This window comes from Rhineura floridana, chromosome 7 (assembly GCF_030035675.1).
Source record: "Rhineura floridana isolate rRhiFlo1 chromosome 7, rRhiFlo1.hap2, whole genome shotgun sequence".
Classification (NCBI taxonomy): domain Eukaryota; kingdom Metazoa; phylum Chordata; class Lepidosauria; order Squamata; family Rhineuridae; genus Rhineura; species Rhineura floridana.
The window spans coordinates 56,920,500-56,940,952 of NC_084486.1; the positions used below are offsets into that span (position 1 = coordinate 56,920,500).

At 39.0% G+C, this 20,453-nt stretch overlaps 1 protein-coding gene across 3 annotated transcripts in view; it reads right to left on the reverse strand.

The window, feature by feature from the left end:
• MGMT (O-6-methylguanine-DNA methyltransferase) overlaps positions 1 to 20,453 on the reverse strand; it is a 303,940-nt gene that overhangs the window by 209,636 nt on the left and 73,851 nt on the right. For all 3 annotated transcript variants that reach the window (XM_061635654.1, XM_061635655.1, XM_061635656.1), the window contains exon 3: positions 16,159 to 16,298. In XM_061635654.1, coding sequence (XP_061491638.1) covers positions 16,159 to 16,298 — 140 coding nt within the window. The remainder of the gene's footprint in view (positions 1 to 16,158; positions 16,299 to 20,453) is intronic.

Here is a 20,453-nt window from a genome sequence, read left to right on the forward strand (position 1 = left end):
GTGCAGAGGGATAAACAACAGAAGTTGCTTCTGCCAAGGTTAACACATCAATCCTGGAACAGCTGTAGAATATGTTCTTAAGGAACATCAACTTTTTCAGACATATGAGTTGGGGGGCAGGAGACATAACTAGAAGGAAACTTCTTACCTCACACAAAGAATTATCCTACTAAATGAGTTTCTTATTAATATAAACGTGAGATACATTCAGAGAAAATTGCTCAACAAGCATTTGGACTATCTGTAGGTTGTAGCACCTCTAGCAACCACACATGAAAAGACAAACTTTGAGTTCATATGCAATTTGTGGAATCACGGATAGTGTAGGCATATATATACCCCCCCTAAAAACCTCTAATGAACATCCAAGCATTTTTCCACCAATGGAAGCAGGTAGCTGCTCTTAGTCCCTCCTCCTCCTAGAATGTGCTTCTGCGCTTCCCTGTCAAGATTTAAAGGAGAACTTTTGTACAAGTTGCCATGTGGGACAGCAGACTGAGCTCCTTGCTCATAAATAAATCTATTGCCAAGAATACTCCAGCTAGGAGCTTAGTATCCGCTACATCTGACAAATCTCATGCAGCCTTTCACTGACCACAGATCTTTTAGCTGAGAAGGACCCAAATTTCAAATAAGCAGCTAAAGCCTTCCAAGCTAACGAATCTATTTAGAGTAAGCATCCTCTTTAGACAGGTGACAGCTGGAAAGATTTCCTTTTCAAATGGTAGGCAGGATTCCCAACTCTATTCAAGCAAGCAAGAAAAACCACACTTCTTGCTCAAACAACATACTTAAAGGGCACTGCTCAGTGATTCTACCCGAGAGCTGGTATAAACAGTATCATTTTTTTCTGGGTCATGTTCCAAGGAAAAAAATCTCATCTGAGTGTTTGACACTGGTGTCACAATGAGAAAGGTGTTAAATGAATGGAAATATTTAATGTCCAATACCTTTCAAAATATCAGTGAACTCTCATTATTTAATAGTAACTTTTATTAATTGCAGTGGATGTAGTAATCTGGGACCTTGATATTGGAAAGTGATATATGTATGAGACTTTGAGCATAAATGCTGCAATTATAAAATTTTACTGTAGGAAAACATTGCCAACCTAACAAAGAAAGAAGTCCTTGACCAAAATATCCGAGGATATTAAACTGAGACATAATCTACTGATGCAAATCATTACATCTATTTGCATTTGCTTACTGAACCCTAACACAGAAATTAAACTACATAGAGTGGGGGAAAAGAGAGCTGGTTGTGCATGGTTAAAAGGAGACATCTTGGAAAATCCAAGCTCTTTCATTAATTTCCCCACTTCCCCTCATTAACAAGTAAAATGTTTTTACTGCTTGAAAAGTTTTAATAAATAGGAAAATGCAGGGCAGCAGACATAAGTTTTTAATGCAAAATACAAAAGCTTTTAATATTTTTACATACATTAATGAAAAAGCTAAATTTTATAAGACTTCTTCTATGAAGGAAATAAATACCACATGCACAATTACAAATCCCTTATAAAATATTTAACTCTTGCATTTCATTTAATACATCAATTAACAAGTCAATTAAGTGAACATATAAGGACTGATCTATTTCAAAAGTATGGTATTTCATCTTATTCAATTCCCTTTCCAAACAGTGTGCGCGTTTTATTAAAAACACACACAAATGAATAGCCTACAAGAGACACAGGTTCAAAATCCTCCTCTATCTTAAACTGATTAAAATTGAAATCACTTTGTAAGGAAAGGGCTTAGGAAACACAGTCCCTACGTAAAGGAAATATTCAGTTTGTGGATCCTTGCAAAAACATTTGTAACATACTAATAGTTAAATATAATCTCAAGTAAACAATCTTTGCTCATGGAAAATCTATGACACAATAGAAGTATTAAGGTGCCATAGGACTTATTTATTTATTCTATTTCTATGCCGCCTTTTGGCTAAAAGGCCCTCAAGGCGGCTCACAAAAAAATTAACACAAATACAAAATACACATCAGAAAAAAAATACAGTGCACAAAAATTTAAATAACAAAATATTAACATTGTTAAGAAAACAAGGTTCTTTACAGGCCTGGAGATAATCTGTCCTTAAAATGTAATACTGCCACTTCAGGAATTTTAGTCCTCAAACATTGAGCAGCTGTTGCAATATAGAAGAGTCTGCTGAATCAGGCCAATGGCCCATCTAGTCCAGCATCATGTTCTCACAGTGGTCAGTCAGATGCCTATCCCTCTTCTGGAGGGATGCAACACAGGCTGAAGTGGATGAAGAGGATACTGCCCAGGAAAAGGGAAGGTGTGGCTTGCCCCCTTGGTTTGCCCCTGCACCATCCCTCTCTTTGCTGGGTGGGACTCCTGGCAGAGGGAGAGGAGATGTGCTGCCATCTGAGCAGAGCTCGTGGAGGAAGAAGCATAGCCACAAGATAGGCAGAGGTTGCTGCCTCCCCCCAGCTTACAAGAAGCACCCAGGAGATAAGAGACATGACAGAGTACTCAGCGCACGGCTCTGCAGGATGGATAAACACTGACCTTCCGATACACTGTTTTGCAAGACAGTGTAGTTTGCAGAGAATCCTTCTTTTGCGATTGCACTGTCGGTGTAGAAAATCATGGAAAGAATGCCAGTTGAGGAACCGACACAGCCTGGTGTATTCTGCTCACAGTATCGGCCTTTGTGAGGGCCAACTCTCTCTTTTGCTCTTCCCTACATGCTGCAATGCTCTTCTGGCTGCTACTCCAAGTAATGACCAATCAGATTAATTTTGCACTGCTTTCTGCTTGTGGGGCTAGCACATGCTGCTGCTGTTTTGCTTTTCTTGTATGGAGAGAGGTAGGTAGGTGAGCTGCTGCTGGCCTGCCTTCTTGGGGCAAGAGTTTGGGGGCTCAGTGTCTCTTTGGCCCAGTCACCTCTAGTTCTTTTGCTATTCCACTGTCGGTGTCACCTCTTGCATTGCATTCATTGTTATGCTTCAACTGATTAATACAGTAACTTGTAAGGAATTTTCTCTAATATTTATTTATTTATTTAAGGAATTTATACCCCACCTTTCAGTGTTGCTACTGACACAGCAGCAAAAAATTAAATACAGTAAGATCAAATATTTAAAAAATACAGAGTAGTAAAAGAATGGGGGAGGCAGGAGACAGGACTAGAGTAAATCTAAAAATTCACCACCATTTTAAAAGGCCTAGAAAAATTATGAAGTCTCCTGTAAGATCCCCTTCCCCTGAGTACCAGTTCTTAACATGGAGAAAGAGCACCCCCAGAATAGTGACTTATTTAACTCTGACAAAAGTTGTATTTGCATGTTCACTTTGTTGGGAGATTAGGTTCTTGAAAGGAAGATGTGCCATTCAAGAGCAGTATTATCAAAAGGAAAAGTCAAGACAGGCCAACCTAGAATCCTATGCTAGTGGTGAGCAGATACCACAAGGTCTTCTGCTGCTTTAACATACAGTAACCAGGTTATGTGGTGGATCTTCTCCAATCTTTCCTGCAAAAGAAAACTTATTCCCTGCAGTGGTTAGGACAACTCCTCCTCATTATTATTATTATTATTATTGTTGTTATTCCAAACTTCTCCCAGAAGGAGCCCAGGGCAGCAAGCAAAACACTAAAAACACTCTAAAACGTTTAAAACCAACTTTAAAATATATTAAAACAAAATATCTTTAAAAACATCTTAAAAAGCAATTCCAACACAGATGCAGACTGGGATAAGGTCTCTACTTAAAAGGCTTGTTGAAAGAGGAAGGTCTTCAGTTTGGCATCAAAAAGATAACACCGATGGTTCCTGTCTAATATTAAAGGGGAGAGAATTCCAAGGGTAGGTACCACAACACTAAAGGTCTACTTCCTATGTTGTGCAGAACAGACCTCCTGATGAAAGGGTATCTGCAGGAGGCCCTCACCTGCAGAGCGTAGTGATCAACTGGGTATATAAGGGGTAAGACAATCTTTCAGGTATCCTGGTCCCAAGCGGGATAGGGCTTTGTGCACCAAAACCAGAACTTTGAACTTGGCCTGGTAGCTAATGGGCAGCCAGTGCAATTCTTTCAGCAGCGGGGTGACATGTTGGTGATACCCTGCTCCAGTGAGCAGTCGCACTGCCACATTTTGCACCAGTTGCAGGTTCCAGACAAACTTTAAGGGCAGCCCCACACAGAGCACAGAAACGGAAACAGCTGTCTCACCAGCTGAAGCTGGTAAAAGGCACTCCTAGCCTCTGAGGTCACCTGGGCCTCTAGCGACAAGGATTAATCCAGGCGTACCCCCAGACTTCAAACCTGCTCTTTCAGAGGGAGTACAACCCCATCCAAATCAGGCTATTGACCAATTATCTGAACTCAGGAACCACCAACTCACAGAGCATTCTATAATGGGTTGGATCCTTTGTTCTAGAATCTAAGAACTCTTCAGTCTCACTGAACAGTAAATGTGGTCCACCATGCATACAGAATATTCTCAATATACTAGAGGGATCTACCTTTGGAAGGTAATCCACAAATTAGTATGAAGTTTTGCAACAATCATAGGTTTACTAAAGCTCAACTACTTCTTCTGATCCTCAGATTCTAAGGCTTAGAGGGCCCACAACAACAATCACTTTAATGCCACACCTAGAGCGTATATTTTTTTGCATGAGAAATTAACTATTAGATAGAGTTGTATTGGGTTATTCTGAATTTTAAATGTAGACATATGACAAAAGTATAACTTATTCAACATACACTTAAAATGATCTACCATTTGTAAACAAAATGCAGAAAAATACAAGCAGATATAGGAAGGTCACACAGTCTAAGAGGCTGTGTTTGTGCTTAACAGCATGGGAAAACTTTTTTTTCTTAGTTTTTGGAATTATGCTGAGCTTTTAAAAACGTTTCCTCCAGCAAAAAGTTCCGTTCCCCCCCCCCCCGATCATCTAGCTATAAGTATAAACAATCCTATAGTTATCACCTGAAAAGCCATCAGGAGAAAAACTAGCCCAGTTTATTTTTAATAAAAGGAGGATCACAGTATATAATAACTCTTCCTGCCATATCCATTGAATCTGCTGAAATAGAGATTGATGTCTGGGTATTTCTAGCAGGAGGAAGTAATATTTCTCTAAAACACATACTTTTGGTATTCAGTTGCGTCTTAAGAAAAGTAGTAGGCCCCTACCTATCTACTACTTAGAAGCTACATTTTAATATCTAAACTTATTCTATTTGTTAAAAAAAGAACACGAACACTAGAATATATGAATATAGTTTTTGAAAATGATGTTGCACTGTTACATATTCTCCATTTCACTCATTATCATACATAAAAGTTTTAATTATTTTTTCATATCTCAATAAGCTTCATATGATGGGCATAAAAAGGTAGATCTATTAGATGTCAAAGATTAATACTGCCAACATAATCCACAAAACCTTATACACCATTTTCCAAAACTATACCCCTTTTCAAGCCAAAACAAGCACTATACAAACAATACAATACATACCTTGCTCCAGTTTATTGTTCTAATAGAACACAAGTAATAGAAAAACAGCATATTACAAAGATTTTAAAAAATTGTTCAAGTGGCTAGACAACTTCTGCACAAATACTAATATCTGGTGTAGTAATATTTCAAAGTTAGTATTTATCACACTTGTATGCCACCATTCTGTCTAGAATTCTGGGTGGCATACATGGGATTTCCCCATCTTATCCTCATCACAAGTTTCCCTAGTCCAAGCCATCACCCAGGTTTTTCCAGGCCACTTGACTATTGAAATGTCACCTTAGAGACTCAACCTTTCATGATCTTGTTAAACAAAGAAACAGAGGAAAAGAGGGTAGAAGGAAATGGGAAACACAGCTGGAAGGAGAGACAAAATGTTGCAATGTTCCTGTTCATGTTGCTCCTATTCAGGTTTCCAGCAATTCCATTCCCAGGTTTTTCATTTTGTTCACCCTTCTGCAGTCAACCCATGCCCATTGAACATCCTCAGTCTCACTGGGCTGTTTGGGTTAATTTTCCACCCTTCAGGTTTTTTTGCTTTCGTACTTTTGTAACTTTGCATTTCCCCAAGCCAGCTAATACCTTCTCTCTTGTGTGTGAGTGTTGCCTTCTTCAATACACAGAATGGGCATTCTGAAAATGGAATTCACTCTTAGTATATATATATATGATATGATAATATAAAAAACCCAAGGCCCCATGATGCAGGTTGAAGTTGAAAGTGGGTTATAGTTTAGAAAGATAGAAGACCAGGTCACACTGGTTCTCCTTGAGTTAATCTCTGCATTTTGAAACACCAAAACCAGTAAGAAAACCAGAATATTTTGTGAACAAATTTTAAAGTTCTCTAGTCACCTCAAAGGGATGCAACATTCTCACTATTCCCACCTCTTTTACTATGTGCATAAAGACATATTCAGAGAAAAACCAACGTTTGCTCCACTTTTAGGAGGTTTAGTTGATGTTCATTCATGAGTGCTGAAGACTCCCTTGTGTCACAAACAAGGAGACTTGGAGTGAGAGCTTTCTAAATGCTTCATCTACTCCAACCAGCTAGGGAGGGTAAGATGACTTTCTGGAAGAAGGCACAGGATAAGAAGATTTAAAAGTAATAACATGGATTCCATCAGGAGCAGGCATTCCAAGACTTATAATCCCTTCGTCATTAAAACACACTACGCACACAGAAGATTCTAGTCTGCTACTGATTTGCTGAAATGAAAAGTGATTTATCAGGCCAAAGGCGCACACAACCTTCAACGCTACTACTATGGAGTTGTTGTTTTCAATATGAAGTATTAATAAAAGAATCATGATTTGCAAACAATTGTTGAAAATATTTCTGCAATGATTTTAAGATCAATGCCAGTGTTGCACCACAAAAACCTTACTGCATTTTTTAAAGTGACTGAAAGAACTGGTTGACAAGGACACCTAAATCAGTGAATCCAGCTACAAAAATAAAACTAAATCTTAAATAAACTGGCATGTGTTCATGCAGGAACTTGAATTTTTATACAACATTACTATTCTAATATCAGTGATCAAAAAGCTTTAAACCAAATTAGGTAAAGTAGACATTGTTTGTGTTTCTTGATTATTATTCTTATTTATTACAGGAAGAAAATACTATCTTCATCATTTTATCATCTTTAAGATAACCTTGTTTAAAAAGGGGGGAAATTGTACTTAATTTTTTTCTATAAATTTTTACCACATGCCACATTCTAGCATATAAGGCTGGAAGCAGCTTGTACATAAAAATCAGGGACTATTTTTGATGTATCCAAAATTGGAAGAATGCCCACAAATGTTTGAAAATTGTTGGCAAACATTCCCCTTGTGACCTTCAATTCCACTAAATACAAATCTGTAAGATGTTTACACCAAAAGGGTAGGGAGATACAAAACAAAGGCAGGTGTGAAATGTAAGAAATAAATGAATACTTCTTTCTCAAAAAGTACCCAGTATCAGGAAAGCAAGATTACTTGTAAAACGTTTGGCAATTCAGGAGACAGGAGGTAAAAGAATTTCATGGGTACTGCTAAAAATGGCACACCTGGTTTGATAGTGTCCTGGCTTTCACATTACTTCATAAACCAAGCCACTGTATAAAGCTGAATGTGCTGTGCGTTAGTGCGCGCTTAGTGTTACATCTAAATCTGAGCTGTAATTAATGTCTATTCTTGGGTTACATCTCATGATTTGTTTGGGGAGAAGCAACCATGAGCTCAGGTTTGGACACAATGCTAAGCAGACCTTGGACTGTATTCAATATAGCACTACAGCAAGGATTCTGTAAGTGCAAGGATTTCTCCTTGCTCAATGGAACAATCTCCCCCTCTCCTCCCTCTGCATGCCCCCTAAATCTGTTCTAAGGTTTTCCCCAACCCTCCAAGAGCAAGTTTGGGGACAGTGCATAGTGCATGCAGAGGGAAGAAGGAAACCCACTGTGCTAGTGCTAACCCTAGTGCTAACCCAAAAACGTAGTTGAGTATCCTCTAAGGTTTAACTTGAGGCAGCAGCTGAAGCAGGGGAAGAGTGAAGTGCCTGTGAAGTGTCTTTCAGCCGCATGCACCAACACGCTGCACATTCACTTTTAAGCAATTAACTGTGGTTTAACATTATGTAGAGAGCCAGTGTGGCGCAGTGGTTAGAGTGCTGGAGTACGACCTGGGAGACCAGGGTTCAAATCCCCACATAGCCATGAAGCTCACTAGGTGACCTTGGGCCAGTCACTGCCTCTCAGCCTCAGAGGAAGGCAATGGTAAACCACCTCTGAATACCACTTACCATGGAAACCCTATTCGTAGTGTCGCCATAAGTCAGAATCGACTTAAAGGCAGTCCATTTTCATTTTTTAAAATTATATACAAACAAGGCTGATGAGTATTCCCTTGTGGCAATACTCACCCATGTTGTGACTTTAGTGTACTGCCACCTCTGCCAGTCAACAATATGAATAATTTTACTGAGAGCAGTCACAAAATAAAGCTAATGACAGGTGAATGGTATAAACTATTTTGTACTGGTAAGGCAAAATTGGATATTCTGTATATTTTGACAGAATTTGACATATTTTTCTTAATTTTTTTACTTTTGTACCGTGTTTCTCAATCTATGCAACTTGCCCCCTCCCCAACATCCTGAGACTCCTCTAACCGTATCACAACTGTCTCCAGTAGGTGAAAGATATTCTTGTGCTCGATGATATGAATCTTGTTATGTTCAGGATTCTGTAATCCTTTTACATTTGTAATAAAGGGTGAATAGATATTAATGATTTTAGCATGAGAGCTGATATAAGTATTGACCTCTAGTGCACTAACTGAGCAGCTACTGGCAAAGTTCCTACTTGGGATTTCAGAGAGGACTTCAAGCTGCTGCTTCCAGTAGCAATGGATCACTCTCAGAGTTCTAGTATTTAGACACACACCCCCACTTCTGCCACCAAGGGATGCCTCATAGCACCATCTGAAAGATCCTAACACAAAATTGAAGCACTCAGGCTATAAAAATAAATATATACTGATTGTAACATGCAGATCAATGCAAAATACCTCCATGACTGTTGAACATAAAGCATTTATAACTGTACTTGTTCGTGTTCATTATAATTCGGTCTGACAGGAGTCCATCAATTTTTTTATAGGTTTTGTGTGTGCTTGCTCAATATTCTTATTACAATGTTTACTAGCCAGTTTTTTAAACAAGAGAAAGGGAAAGACTGGGCCCTTTATATTCTTTTCTCTTCAAAGATAATGATCCCAGATATTTTAACAACTGTTTCCTATCAACAGGAGGAAGAGATTAAATGTTACATTTCAGCCCAGGCATTTATGAATAGTGCTAAAATAGTTAGGTCTTTGGCATTAGAAAGATAAAACAGAATGCTTTTTTAAAATGTTAGCAGAAGTGACTATAGGAAAGAAAATATATAAATAATAAAATGTGTTCCATTAGCAAAGGGCCTTGGCACAAAGGGCTGTAAAAGCTCAGTGTAACATTCAGTCACTTGTTACTTTTAATCAAGAGTTGTGAATGCCCAGAAAAAATGGAGGGGGGGAGAGAGGGTTTTTTGGGAGGGACTTTACATCTATGATTTTGGTATCTATGAAGTAGGGCTGCAACGTTAGACAGTTCAAATCAGTTTAAAATGTTTTGATGAATAAAAAAAATATTCCCTGATCTGGGTCAGATCAAGATAGTTTGTCTGGGTCAAAGGACAAGATAGTGTCCTCTCTTCATTCCACCTAAGATGTCACCTGGATTAGCAGCTCAATCTTACTCCAACACTCATAATAGGACACCCCTTGAGAGCGGGAGGCTAGCTTAGGGAGTGCAAAGTACATCTGTCCTCCAACCGAGAGGGAATAACTTGTGGGGAAGGGTGAGTTCGAGAGGAACAATCAGGGGCACTGTCCCCCCCACACACACACTAGCACCTGCTACCTGAGATAGCTGACTAATGATAGGACTGGCCTCACCCGAATCAATTGGGTCCCAGATTTTTTTTACACTATTAATAATGTTTAAAGTATTCCTAGAGAACAGGCTGAGGGAATGCATGTATGTGTCACATCAGGCAGCTTCTCGAAAAGAGGCACTCCCTCCCATGTGGCATGAATACATAATCTAAAAACACAGAAAGAATGGTTTTAGAATTGTTTTATACATCTGTGAATTTATGCAGATTTAATCAAATTGAATAAAACTCATGCAACCAAATTAGACTGTGTTAGTTTTTGTTTTGTTTTTAAATTTCTCATTAACTCAGAGACTCAGAAAACAAACTGAATTACTTTAAGAGAAGCAGTGGGAAAATACACCAAGCAGCTCTTCTCTGAATGTTTGTGGTTTAGAATCAAGAGTCTGGATCTCATTGCTTACAATATACCAGATGTTACAACCACAAGTCTGGTAGCATACAATACTTAAGCTTAAAAAAAGTTAGGAACTTCTGAGAAATACAGAAATATATACCACAACGAAAGTCACATCCAAGGCTATTGTGTAAGATGCTGAGTAGCCACATTTCCTTGGCCTAACATAGGGAAACCTGCATACACCCAACAAGGACACACACAGCTTCCACTGCCACCAGTTTTCCCCATCAACACAAGTCATTCCCCCCCCTTTCCTTGTATTCTTCTGGTATTTCTTCTGTCTCCCTCCCCAGATGGCAACAATTCTGCCTAGCACTCCAAGCAATCCCACCAACGCCCAGACAAATCACCATTTGCTGCTTTCTATTAGCCATTACTATGAAAACGTAGTATCTACCACAAAGCCTACTTTAGAGGCAGTAATCTACAGGGGCCCTAAGTAGGGTGTGTGGCAGAGATCAAAGTATGATGAGGTCATGCATGTTCCTGGAAAGGAGGAAGCAACAGGCTGTCAGGAAACAGAAGAATCTGCATGCATTGCTGCAGAGATTGCTGTTAGGCCTAAAACAAACCCTAGTTTGATAGGTAGTTACCAGATTCATGTGTTTGCCTGTGAGATGACATGGAAAATCAGAAGTCTCTATTATACTCATAGGACTAGCACTTTTTTGAATCTGTACAGCTTGCTTAGCCAGTAGAGTTAGGGTTGCCATATTGCCCGGTTAGCCGGGTTTTACCCGGATTCTTTGCATGCCACCCGGCACCGGTTTAGCCCCTTAGGTGGCCCGGATTCTCAGCTTTAATTTAAACAAAAATAAATTTCTAGGTGATCCGGTTCTCGAGATATACACAAAAAACATCAGCCACCCCCCCGACTGTTAAATCTTTTTTTTTAAACAAATCTGTCCTTTATAGCGCTTCGTAGCTCAGTCTAACCCCTGCAGCCAATCAGTGTGAAGCCAATTTGGTTGACCTGGGGAGTTTCTAGAAAACCTCACTGCAATGCCAGAAAATGGTGTCCTCCCCCCCCCCCCCGTTTATCTGAAAATCTCATAGATTGGGTAAGTATATACATTTCAGGTTTTTTTTCCTCTTGTGTGCAGGACTCAGATCCTGGGCAGTGTTTTCAAAACCTTCCCAATACTTGCTTTTGTGGAGGTAAAAGCATGCTAATCCCATATGCCCAGAGTAAATCCCATTGAATTCAATAAGACTTACTTTTGAGTAGACATGGTTATGAATGTGCTGTAAATTAATGGGACTTTTGAATGAATGTAAAAAAGAATTGTGTTTGTGTTCTAACTATTTCTGTCCCCCCCTCCAGTCCTATTTTAAAGCAAATAGGCAGGTATTACAGTTTTTATTCTGTAGGAAATTAATACTGATTTTTTTTAAATACTGATTTTTCTGCAATGACCAACTGGTTTGACAATAAACTATTATATGGGCTGTATGTATGTATACATCTGCAGTGTGTGTGTGTGTGTGTGTGTGTATGGAGTCTTTCCAACAACCCTGTGAGGTAGGGTTGGGAAACCAAGGCAACTCACAATAAGAAATAAATCCCTTTAAAATCCAATAACCATAAAGCAAGAACAAACAGTTGGAAAACAGCCTAAAGAGGCATGATTCTGAATTTTGGGTTGGGTGAATGAAGTTTATTTATTTATTATTTGATTTATATCCCACCCTTCCTCCAGTAGGAGCCCAGGGCGGCAAACAAAAGCACTAAAAGCACTTTAAAACATCATAAAAAACAGACTTTAAAATATATTAAAACATCTTTGAAAATATTTTTTAAAAGTTTTAAAAAAACACCTTTTTTAAAAAAAGAAAAGGCTTAAAAACATATTAAAAAGCAATTCCAACACAGTCTGGGATAAGGTCTCAACTTAAAAGAACAAGTTGAAAGAACAAGTTCCTTATCACTTGAGGCTGTAGTTCTCTGCACACTTCCCAGTTTGAGTAAGCCCCATTGAATACATTGGGACTTGCTTCTGAGTAAACAAACATCGGATTGCACTGTAAATATATTTACAGATTGTGTAATTCATAAACATATTTGAGAGTCATGTTTATATAGATATTTCTTCATACTGTGTCCCAATAAGTATTTGATTTCACACTATGGTTGTAGATGATTTTTTCCTCTACATTTTAAGTGTGCCCTTCTTCCTAGGGGTGGTCATGGTTCTCCGTTGTTTTCATCCTTAGGGGAGGATAGGCTGAGAGATGGTGAGTAGCACATTTAAGGTCTCTTCACCTCCCCCCCTTTTTTATTTGTATTTATTTTATATTTCTCCAGTATCTTCCCCTGGCTGCCTTTATGTATTTTAAATATTGTTTAGATTAAATAAATAGGAAATCATAATTGTCAACCTCCCTAAAAGCAATTTACCTATCCTTATGTTTTGGCAAAGTGATGGTGTGAAGGCATGCTGGTAGAACAAGAGACCATGTTTGAGGCATGTTATAAGGTGTTTGAGGACTTTCTCACACATTACTTTTTGAGACCTGTAGATTCATGTTGGAAAGAACACGTGCACGTATCGAATGGTGGCTTGGGTGCTGTTCTTTCAGTCTACGCTCTATGCGTAGGGAAGGTGATACATCATCTGGCAGCTAGCTTCATAATGAAAAACATTTGGATCACCATTCACTTGTTTACTTTTCTCACTATTGAGACCACTTCATATATTACTTTTTCATACACAGAAATTTAATCTTTGTGTAGGAAAAAGTATTTTGTAAAATATGAAGTACAGTGACTGCCCAGTCAGTATAACCACTGTACAAGATCTACTCAGCCACTGTAATTACCTTTTTGTTTTGAGTGCCCTGTTGTCTGGGTCTTGGTTCAGGTGTGTATCCAACTTTGATGTGCTTATGGAAGGGGTGTGCAAGTAATGCCCACCCCCTAAAGTGTGGAGGCTTGGATGAACATCGTGTTATGGAAAACCAACGTCTGTGTGAAAGTACATATTTGGGAATGCCATCAGTGTAATCCTAAACACACTTAATAAATAATGTCATATCGAGCTTGCACATCACAAGATATTTTACAGTTATGTCTATAAGCACCAGAAGGGTAGTCGCTCAGGGGGTCTTAGTCCCTCTGCTTTTTTGGGAGCAAGGTCCCTATGTCTCCAAGCATCCTACAATCAGTATGAAAAGGGAGTGTGTTAGTCACTGAGAAGAGTCTTCTAATAGGCTTCCTTGCCTTTTCTGCAGATTTGAGCCAATCAGAGTGAAAGGAGGTGAGTCAGTCACTGAGAAGACTCTTCTCAGTTGCTAATGCTCTCCACTTACATGCTGATTGGCTCCTAGAGATGTTTGTTATTGTGAGAGAATGCATTAACAAAGATCTCATTCTTAATCCAGGAGCAAAAAAGGGTGTACATGGCTGCAACTATCATGAAGGGACTCTGCACTTCTGAATTTTCTACTAAACAACTGATAAATACCTATGTAACTTTGTGTCTGGAGACTTATTATTAAGAATCACTTTCCATAATTGTAAGGAGGTATGTTCACACGCATGCATCCCAGGCACCTAAATGAGGGGTGAGAGCAGCATAGGGACATAAGCAGATGTCTTATACCAGGGGTTCCCAAACTTTTCTTCTACATAGACCACTTGAAAATCGCTGAGGGTCTGAAAGTATCTGAAAATTTACTATGGGCATATGCAAGATAATTAACTCCCATTAGTGATAAGAGCAAGAATTTATAATTATTATTTTAATTAAAACAAGAGGCTTATCAGTACTTTGAAGAGGTTGTTGTTATGTGCCTTCAAGTCGACTATGACTTATGGCGACCCTATGAATCAGCGACCTCCAAGAGCATCTGTCATGAACCACCCTATTCAGATCTTGTAAGTTCAGGTCTGTGGCTTCCTTTATGGAATCAATCCATCTCTTGTTTGGTCTTCCTCTTTTTCTACTCCCTTCTGGTTTTCCCAGCATTATTGTCTTTTCTAGTGAATCATGTCTTCTCATGATGTGTCCAAAGTATGATAACCTCAGTTTCATCATTTTAGCTTCTAGTGATAGTTCTGGTTTAATCTGTTCTAACACCCAATTATTGGTCTTTTTCGCAGTCCATGGTTTGCGCAAAGCTCTCCTCCAACACCACATTTCAAATGAGTTGATTTTTCTCTTATCCGCTTTTTTTACTGTCCAACTTTCACATCCAGGACTGGGTCTTTCATGATGCCCGGGGAGGGGGGGGGAGCAGGAGAGTAGTCGATGAGACAGACATCCTGGCATTGGTAATCTAATTAGCAAGTACATGTGGGGTAGTTGCACACTTCCAGGCCCAGTTTCATTTTGAGTAGGGAGGTGGAACCTGTGTAGATGTAGTTGATCAAAGGGAGAAGAAACTTTGAGTTAAGCAAAGCTCTGCTTTTATAAAACCTAAGAAACATACAGATACTTTGAATGTCTGAGTGCCTGCACCAGTGGAATACTGGAGGAACTTGTAACACTTGCTGCAACAGTATTTACAATTGAGCATGTGTTGTGAAAGACTCCTTTTTCTAACATTTTGGCTTTTTGTATTTCTCCACCCACCACATCTCTGAAATATATCGTATATGTAATGGTTAACCAGACTGGTGCCCTGACTTTATGTTTGTTGCTATTTTGTGTTTTTATTGTGTTTTTATATTGATTGTGTATTTTTATTGTTTTTATTATATTTGTAAGCTGTCCTGAGCTCTGTTTTTAACAGCAGAAGGGCAGGATATAAATCCTCTTAATCAATCAATAAATATTCCATAGTGTTGGAAACTAGAGTCTAGGCATTTAAGGCTGAAAATGTAAATTTTTAAAAAAAAATATTTCTCACATCTTTCCCCAGTTTTTGGTGGTAATTCCTAGGTACAAAAACAAAACAACGGGACAACCCAAATGTTAATATGCAAATATTTGCATAATATGCAAATAATATGCACATATTTGCATAATATGCAAATTAGCCTGCCCGGATTTGTGGAACTGGAATATGGCAACCCTAAGTACAATACTGTACAGGAATAGTACAGGATATAGTGCAGTATAGGAAAACATACATGGACAAACAATACTGTCTGCCATGTAGATTTTCATCAGTATAGCCCAGTTGTGACTTTTCAACTGATTCATTGTCAGCAGGGGTGGTGGAAATTTATACTTGCCATCAGCCCTGCCTCTTCCTCAACTCATGGAAGAGTAGGGTCTCATCCCTAATGTTACATTTGAGCTTCAACATCACATAAAATGCAGCCCTATTTTCCAGTGTTTTCATGGCTCAGGACAATAACAGGGTGAGTCACTTCCCTCTGGAAGCACTACACTGACTTTTGTCCATTGGAACCATGTCCAGAAGGGGTAGGGGACACTTCCTGATCTTGTGTGACGTCTGCCTTTCTAGATTAGAAGATCTACTCACCAGTAGTGTGTGTGGCCCTGATCACTACTCCGTTTTTAATGTTGAGGAATAACAAAATGAAAATAGTCTCTGATTATTAGCTAGATTAGCTCCTTGTCTCGGACTGTTCAGCACTCGGTGGCAAAGCCTGTCAAGCTAGATTAGTTCCTTATTTCAAGCCACAACAGTCATGAGGATATGATTTAAAAAATATATATTAAAACAATATTTCAATTGCAAACCTATTACACAAAAACAAACCTATTGCACAAATTTGTAATTCCAACAATATGAAAAAATGTTACTCTAACATGTGCATATGTAGAACATTCAGTGAGACACAGGCTTACCCATTCTGTGGCACAGCATTTTCCTGAAGGCTGATTTCATGGACCCCTGTCTTACATCCAGATATCTCAATTCTTCCCACAGGACTGCCCAGCACCACACACATCTTCTCACAATGAGTTTTTACATCTTTGGAAAGAGCCTGTTCAAAATACAGTCAAAGATGTATAAAACAGTTAATTTAGAAATTAAATTGCATTTTATCATTATTTCAAATAGGAAAAAGGAAGCTGGATTCAGCATGAAGGTCACGTCTGTACAGTTGGCATGACTAAGGAACTTAATTTTATTTCAAAGAGTCTATTCTGAGTATGACTTAGATGGACATCACGCACAGTAATTAAACTTAATGTTTATTAAGTTGAATTGCAGGGCCGGAGGCCAACGCAAGGAATACAGTAAAAATACAATACAAACATGATATAAATACAATAATTTATAATCAAACAAGGGGAATTAAAAACGTGCCTAGATGATATTTGTTGAGGCGATGTGATTTGCCCGAAGTTTTCTGGCTGCTATTATAAAAAGGGATACATTATGGGTTACTTCTCAGATATGGTCAGCCATTAAGAAAATAATTTTTTCATCAGGTGAGATAAGCCAGGGAATGTCTAGCCATTTCTTAAGGAATCTAGATCTTGGTTGGATATATATTGGGCAACAGAGCAATACATGAGGGAGGTCCTCCAGTGTTGGAGAACCACAGACGCAAATCCTTTGATCCTTAGGGACACCAGCTAATCGACCTTCCCTATCAGCATTTGGTAGGGAAAAAAAGCGTAAGGCTGTAAAAGCCTGTCTAAGAGCAGAGGGTATAGGTTGTGTGAGGTACGTAGTGCATTGAGGGATGAATTTAAAACGCCAGAACCAAGGAGAAACCTTTGAGTTGGTAAGAGTTAGCATATCTAATTTCAGGGAGTAAAGAAATACACGTTCACGTAAAGATTTGTTGTTTAGGTCTGAGTTAAACTCCAATGCTGAGAGATGGTATGTAGATAACAAGTTATTTAGCTTAGAGCCCCATAGGGCAAAAGCAAAAGAGTGTTTAAGGCACAACTGAAGTAATGCCCTAGACTGAGGCTCTTTAGTAGATCTTAGAAACTTCAAAAGAGTGAAATGTATATGTGCTATAAGGGGAGGGGAGCCAGTCTCAGCTCGTATCATTGCTGCTGAGGTACCCATCGGGAGAGATAGTAAGCGCCTGAGAAAACTGTTTTGTATAGTTTCTAGGGCTTTAACAATGTGGTTATCCCAACCCCATACTGAGGTTCCATATAAGATCTGTGGGATCACCTTGGCGTTATAAATTTTTAATGCTGGGTGGATCTGATTGCCACCCATAGTGCGAAAAAATTTTAGTATTGACCCTGCTGTCTTAGACGCGAGCAGTTTAGTATATTGTCGATGGTATTGCCAAGAGAGGGTGTCCGAAAAGTAAATTCCTAGATATTTAAATTCACGAGGTTGCTCTAGCTGATGTTCAGCTATATGCCAACGATGGCCTTGGAATTTCTTCCCAAATACTAAAACTTTGGTTTTAGCGTAGTTTATGTTCAAGTTTTCCTTTGAACAATAGGTCTGTAGAGATCTCAATAACTTTCTAAGTCCGATAGGGACTAAGGAAAGGAGGACCATGTCATCGGCGTAAAGAAGTGTCGAGACTTTCCTTTGGCCAATAGAGGGGGGGGGAAATTTGAGGTCCTGATAAGAAAGGGATAATATCATTTAAAAACAGGTTAAAAAGCATGGGGGCTAACAAGCAACCTTGCTTAACACCTCTCTCTACCTCGATCGGGTCGGTGAGGGCTCCAGAAAAGGGAATTCTTACCAGTGCAAATGTATTGACATATAGAATACGAATTAAATATAGAAGGCGGGGGTCAATGTTCAGTTTGTACAGCTTGTGCCACAGAGCGTTCCTGTCAATCGAATCGAACGCTGCGGCCAGATCAACAAATGCTGCATATAAATGTCGGGTGGGACCGGCGATGGACTGTTTTGCCAAAACATGGAGAGTTAGGCAGTGATCGATCGGGGAGGAGCCTTTACAGAAGCCTACCTGCTCTGGGTGAATGATCTGTTGTGTCAGAGCCTAATCTTCTAATTTAATTAAAAGAAATTTGGCGTAGAGTTTAGAAACTACGTTCAGCAGGCTGATTGGCCGGAAGTTGGCAGGGTTAGAGGGATCACCCTTTTTATAAATAGGGATGATGATGTTACATCTCCAGTCCTCGGGGATTGCACCAGTGTCATTTATTTTAGTAAATAAGCAGGCCAAAAATGGGGCCCACCAGTCGGAGAATTGTTTAATGACCTCTGGTAAGAGAAAATCTTCACCTGGGGCTTTTCCATTTTTTAATGAGTCGATCAGTGATTTTATTTCTTGGATTGAAACTGGGGGCCATGGCGGCAAATTCTTGATTTCTGACATTGGGAGAATATTGCGTGGAGATGAGATTGAGGAATAGAGGTTTTGAAAGTGAGCTTGCCAAGTTGAAATCGAAATTATGTTGGGCTTAAGAATATTGCTCAGCCCTTGTCCTGACTTTACTAAAGTCCAGAACTGGCGTTCTTGGTTCTCATTTATCGACTTTATTAAAAGATTCCAACGAGATTCAGCAAAGTCTAGGTTTTTTTTCCTTCAAAAAGGCTCTGTAAGAGGCCTTCTTTAATTTGAAGGCCATAAGAGATTGGGGGGACGGGAACTAGACTGACCACTGGAGAAATTTTTTTAGAATTTTTTTTTAAGTAATTAAACTTAATAAAAAGTTATTCACTCAATATAATTTCTTAAGAAAAAACAGCAGCTAATAATCTAAGTCAATAATCCATATTTTCCCAAGCTGCATATCCCTCCCCCATCTAAGTCAACAGGACCATCCACTATTAATATCTCCATTTTGTCTAGACTGATCTTCAGTTTATTCTCCATGGTTCATTCCATTACTCATATGAAGCAGTCATTGAATTTTAAGCAGCCAATACAAAAAGAAACATTACTGACTATAAAAACAGCCCTATACCCAATTACCTGGGAGTTACCCCCACTGAAATCAATGGAACCTACATTTGAGTATGTATGTACAGAATTGAATGGTAAGAGATCCAGCAGAATAAAAAAGGCCACACTGCCCCTTCATCTCCCAATACACTTCATCTGTGAGGGTGACAGACAGCATGCCTAGGAGCTATCATTATAAACTCCCTGAATTAGGTTCCTCTTGCAGAAATTCAGTGGGGTTTCAATGGAATACCGGAATCAACCAGTAGTGACCAGTGAGGTGGTGCAGGTATTATTATTTTATTATTACTCTTTATTTTTACCCCGCCCTTTTTCCAAAACTGGAACTCAGGGCGGCTTACAAATAAAAACTACACATAGGTAAAAAACATACAAAAATATACAATTAAAATAGAATTAAACTATTCGTAACATTAAAACCATGAAGCATACACTTAAAATACTAAGACAATTTAAAACATTAAGAATAGGACCATAGAACAATACAACAGACCTTATGAGGTCCTATCTTAAACATCTTCTAGTGCAAAAGGCTGTCGGTAGGGCACTATTGGTCTCCCAGCTGCAGGTCATTGCTGCTGACCAAGAAGGGAAGGGTAAAGGCACAGAAGCTTGGTGTGCAGAGCCAATCTAATGCTCCTGCCACACCATGCTGACCTCCCATGCCTCACCCCTCCCCATTGTGGTCATTGGCAACAACCAGATCCATTCAGAAAACAGGAGAACAACAGCTGCACCATCTCACCAGCTCCTGCCGGAGTCAACCAAATATTGCCGTAAGTGTATGTGGAATCTATCAGTTTTCAAGGATGAACCACCCTAAACACCTTCCCTCCAAGCTGCATGCATTTTAGATTATGTATGGTCTTATTTTACACCAAGACTTGGAATATATAATTTTGAATATTCAGGATATATTGAAATTGTATTACGGCAGGCCAGTAAACCAAATCTGCTCTCTAAAGATGTCTAACCTTAACTAGCTACCAGAGCTGTGGAGTCGGAGTCGTGGAGTCGGAAGCAATTTTGGGTGGAGTCGGAGTTGGTAGAAATGTACTGACTCCAACTCTGGCTTCAAAATAAAAACTTTCATAGGAATTTAGGAAAGTTTTCTTGTTCAGAAATTTTAATCAAATAAATATATTTTATGTTCTATCAATCTAGCCTGATGATTCACGTGGTGGTGGTGAAATGCCTTGTGCTACCATTTTACTACAGTAAATTTGTTATTACTAGTTAATATACATTTGCCATTTATGAAGGAGTCGGAGT